This window comes from Silene latifolia, chromosome 1 (assembly GCF_048544455.1).
Source record: "Silene latifolia isolate original U9 population chromosome 1, ASM4854445v1, whole genome shotgun sequence".
In the NCBI taxonomy this organism is placed as follows: Eukaryota; Viridiplantae; Streptophyta; class Magnoliopsida; order Caryophyllales; family Caryophyllaceae; genus Silene; species Silene latifolia.
The window spans coordinates 108,054,953-108,059,934 of NC_133526.1; the positions used below are offsets into that span (position 1 = coordinate 108,054,953).

The 4,982-nt window shown below is 39.9% G+C and overlaps 1 protein-coding gene across 1 annotated transcript; it reads right to left on the reverse strand.

The window, feature by feature from the left end:
• Nucleotides 1-1,356: 1,356 nt before the first annotated feature.
• LOC141652576 (uncharacterized) lies at nucleotides 1,357-2,193 on the reverse strand. Its single transcript, XM_074460109.1, has one exon. The coding sequence runs from the start codon at nucleotides 2,191-2,193 to the stop codon at nucleotides 1,357-1,359; it is 837 nt and encodes a 278-aa protein (XP_074316210.1).
• Nucleotides 2,194-4,982: the final 2,789 nt, after the last annotated feature.

The following is a 4,982-nucleotide window of genomic DNA, read 5'->3' on the forward strand; positions in this document are numbered from 1 at the left end:
GCGGGAGTGGCTTCATGCCCTTAATTCTCCTTCTGTGGAACCCGTCACAGGAGGGATGTGCACATTAATGAACATGGGTTCATCGCTCGATGGAGATGAGCGGGGCTTAGGTGGGAACGGCTACGGTCCCCCACTGGAGGTGTGGAGTATCTGTTGCGATGGGTACTCTAGCAAGGCTACACACTTTAGTGTGTAGTCAGTTGTGTGGAGATTGATTATGGAGACTGGGGTTTGTTCTGTGTTGAGCTGTTTTGGCATTTGATTTGTTGTGGCTTGTTTTTATGTAAATAGTACTGACCCCGTTTAAATGTTTTAAAAACTTTGGTGATCCATTCGGGGGTGGTGAGCAGTTATTGAGCATGTTTGGTTGATGCGCATGGGATAGCTGGGTTGAGTCATCACGAGCTGTTTTAGAAGTCTTCCGCTGTATCGAACGTTGTTCTTTAGCTAGTTGGTTTAACATTTGAGAACAGTTGTATTTTCTTTTAACAGTTTTGGAGTTTAGTTGTAATCACTTAAACTATATTTACTTTTAAAGTATATTTCTTTATTGTCTTTTAATTATCATTGCCTCGGGTAACCGAGATGGTGGCGTTCCTATACCTGGGTGGTCCTGGTAAGGCACTTGGAGTATTGGGGTGTCACACCAATAATCTTCAATTACCCAATAATAAACTTGAAGAATAATTAAGGAAAGATTAATGTGTAATTTATGCAAAGAATAATGGATAATCTATTCTAATCTACTCTTAATCTAATCTAAGAGAGATTGATTTAATCCAAGGGAACTTGGTTTTTAGTCTCAAAACTTGGTCCTTCGCTAGGTAATACAATGGAGTATATATAGTGGTACATCATTTGGTTAAGCAAGGGTAGATTAGTAAATAACAATGCTTAAGTGTTGAATAGAGCTTTGCAAGGCCCGAGGGACAAGTTCGGATCATGTAGCAACTCCCAAGGAGATCCGCGCGTCCTGGACTGAAGCATGGTTGGTCCTGTAAGGGAGTCCGCTCGAGCTGGCAGCGGGACACTCGGGTTCAAAGCTGAGACGCTCGTCCTGAGCTCGGACCACTCGGATCCTGGGACAGGGTTCCTTCTCCTTGCTTAAGCTTATGATCCTTCTATATACTCCTTATTCCACATCCTTTGTCATCATTCTTTTTTTTTTGGTGAAGGGTAAGTATATATATATATATATCAAAATCTGTAAAGTTTCAAGAATACAAAGTATAAAAGCTAAACAAACTTCCTAACTTTGGGGATAAGAGTGATAGTAGTTGTGTTTAATTGTTTCAGAAGATTACCTGAACTGAAAAAATCCAGCACAGCTTCAGTTAGATCTTTCCCAATAACTTCCTATGAATCTCTATAAAACTGACTGGTAAACCCATCTGGTCCAGGTGATTTTGTAGCTGGAATACTAAAAATAGCCTCCTTAATTTCCTGGACAGAAACAGGTTTAAGAAGTATACTCTTGTGCTGATCAGTAAATAAGTTACCCCTCCTTACAGTAGGAATATGGACATCCAGTGTGTCTTTGTTACTTCCCAAAAGATCCTGATAAAATTCTAGGAAAGCCTTCTCAATGTTACGAGGGTCATTATGAAGAATCCCATTAGCATCCTTGATATGAAGAATTTTGTTATGCAGCTGCCTTGACTTAATCTGATTATGAAAAAAACTTGTATTCTCATCACCTTCACATAACCAGGCCACTTTTGCCTTCTGACTGAGATAGCTATGATGAGCTCTACAAAGGTCCCTATACTCATTAGCAGCATCTGATTCCTCTTGTAAAATAGTTTGATTATGAGGATTGCTATGCATCTGACTTTGGAGCTCTGCTAACCTGAGCTTAGCTACTTCAACTGCTTTCTCCACATCAGCAAATCTAGCCCTATTTAATTGTTTCAGAGGCTGGTTCAAACTCCTTTGTTTAGTAACTACCTGGAACATCCAAGAGCCAGTCACTTTCTTTTGCCAATTATGCTTAATAATTTCCAAAAAATGAGAATCTTGCCCCCACATATTGAAGTATCTGAAGTGAGGTCTATGCTGACTTTCCTTTCTTCTATAGCAAATACTAGGGTTATGATCAAAAAGCCCCTCAGGTAAAAAATAAGCATGAGATTCTGGATACAGGTTCATCCATTCCAGATTGATCATAACTCTGTCCAGTCTAGAAAAAACCATGGTAGAAGGGTCATATTTATTATTCTAGGTAAAGTACGCCCCATGTGCTTTAATATCCATAAGCTCACAATAATAAACACAATCCCTAAACTCCACAATATCATTCCAGCTTACAGGTTTGCCAATTCTCTCATTCAAATCAAGGAGATGATTAAAGTCACCACATACACACCAAGGTCCCTTCCAGGTATCTTTAACTCTTTTTAAATCCTCCTAGAGATTCAAACGTTCATTATCATCATTAGAACCATAAACAACAGTAAAAAGAAAATTATCAGAAGATGTAAGCTCAGTAACTCTTGCAGTGATATGTTGATCAGACATAGACAGCACCTGAACATCAAATATCTGATCAATCCAAATAAGCCAGACCCTACCACCATAATGATAATGGAAATTATTCACACCTCTCCATTGAAGACCAAAACCAGCTAACACACCTAAACAATCATTATCCTTGATTTTAGTTTCAACTAATCCATATAACCCAACTTTATTTTGAAAGATAAAACATTTTATTTCACCCTGCTTAGCGAATTTATTCATACCCCTCACGTTCCAACATCCTATATTATTCATTTGATAACTCTCCTGGTGGATTTTTCTGTCCCCCATTCATGTGCTTCGTAGGACTAGAGAGCACTTCAGCATAAGTAGGAGATCCAGGGGCTCCTGCAGAAGGTGTAGGCTGGAATTCCTGTCTTACCACACCTGAAACAGCAGTTACTGGGGATAACACTGGTGAACTAGGCCTGCTATTCCTTACAGTGGCACCAGGTGTGACAGTAGGGACAGTAACCACTGGGTTGACAGTAGTAACATTAGTCACTGGTCTGTTCACAACAGGAGCCTTTCTTTGCACAGGCCTCCATTCTTATCTCTTTTGAGGTTGGGGTTTATGTACAGTAGATTTCTTACAAGCACCAGAAATATGTCCAATACCCTTACACACTGGACACAGATCAGGTTTCCAGTCATATTCTACAAATACACAGACATCCACTCCTTTCTCGTCTTTAAAATAAAGTTTTTCAAGAAATTGTTGACCCACTTCCACTTCAACCATAATCCTAGCATACCCTAGTCTAGTCTTTTCCATAGTAGGCTCATCACACCTCATGAACTTACCAATTAAAGAGGAAATTTTCCCAAGACTAGAGGCACCCCAGATTTTTAAAGGCAGACCACACAACTTGATCCAAATTGGAACTTTCTTAACACGTTCCTTAGCTAGATTGCAATCTTCCGTCAATGGTTTGACAATAAGGGGCTTATTATCATACATAGGGAAACCTTGTTGAAGCACCAAGTTTTTGCATTCCAGGGTAGGGAAATGAACTAAGAAAGCGCCATTAGGAAGAAAGGAAATCTTATCATATTTATATTTCCCCCACAGATGATTTATGAAGCCCGAAAGAAGTTCCCAAGGAGGATTCGCCCCTAGCTAAGACATAACAGACAACAGCATTGGACCAATATTCTATCTCAGGAGCAACATCCTCAGGGGTTAATTGGAGCAACGGAGAAGCAGAAGAGCTTGGAGACGATGACTTACCAGAGACCTTCGTCCATCCCTCGTCCTCATCAGGAACCCCATCACTTTCAGCCTCCGACTCCGTTTGCACATCTTCAACAACAGCCGCAAGTTTATAACCGGAATTCCAACAATCTCCCCCAGAGTCTTCGTGGATTTCGCATCTTCAGTTTGAGGGCATTCCAAATTCGGCGAAGATTCTGGTATATCCATATCTAAATTGAGTTCTGGGCAATTACTAAAGGACAATTTGATTTTAGCACGAGATTTACGAATTTTATTCTGCGATTTTTTGGTAATTTTTTAGGTAATTTCTTCCTTGCCATTTGCAGGGAAAAAACCCTAAAAAAGAAGAGAGAAGGAAGAGCTTTCTCTCTCTAGACCCATTTTCCGTCTTTTTGCCATCATTCTTGCCTCTTTTTCATACTAGTCCATCCAAGATCGTCAACAAACATCCGAATATGCACGGGAGACGTGGATTCCGCCTCATTATCTTCTTTCCTACAAGACACATAAAATGCAATAGGAAAGCAAAATAGGAAGGAATTGACGGATAAAATGGCCATAAAATGCTATATTAGTATGCAAAATGGGTTCAATTAGGGGACTAAATGTGCGCAATTAAGAGTCACATCAAACATCCCCAAACCGAACCTTTACTCGTCCCGAGTAATGAGGTGACTAGAACTAGACCTTTATTTAAACTATCCTAATAATATAACCGATGTGAGACAATTAGAGGATCTCACTCCATCCCTTAAACTCACAACAAGACATCCATGAGGTAAGATGCCTTCTTGCTAGGCAAGGTGGGGCTTGCCAAAATGGCGATACATCCAAGCATTAAGCACACAAAACATGTAACGGATGCATCTACAAAATAATAGCCACTTTCCTCATCTAAGTGGCGGAAATCATCTAAAGGGGAAGCAATTTAAGGGTACACATTCCATTGTAGATATTGTTTCTCCAAGCTACTAAGTCTAAAAGGATACGAACAAGTCACCTCCAAGTTGTGTCAAACTAGAGTACTTTTATCCTCAATCGCTAAATGCTTTTGTTAATAGTAGGCTCCTTATGGTGTTAGAAACAATGTAGGATCGCGGAATTCCCCCTCTTGCATAGACAAGAAGAATGGTCGTCCCCTCTCCACCATGCAACAAATAAGACCAATGGATAAAACGGATCAAGATGTTTTGAGTTTCACATTTGTAGTTTGCTTTTTGATTTTTTTTCCCCCAATTTCTTGTGGTAT

Coding starts and splice junctions, on each gene's coding strand:
- LOC141652576 (XM_074460109.1), bottom strand. CDS start 2,193: ATGGTTTTTTCTAGACTGGACAGAGTTATGATCAATCTGGAATGGATG.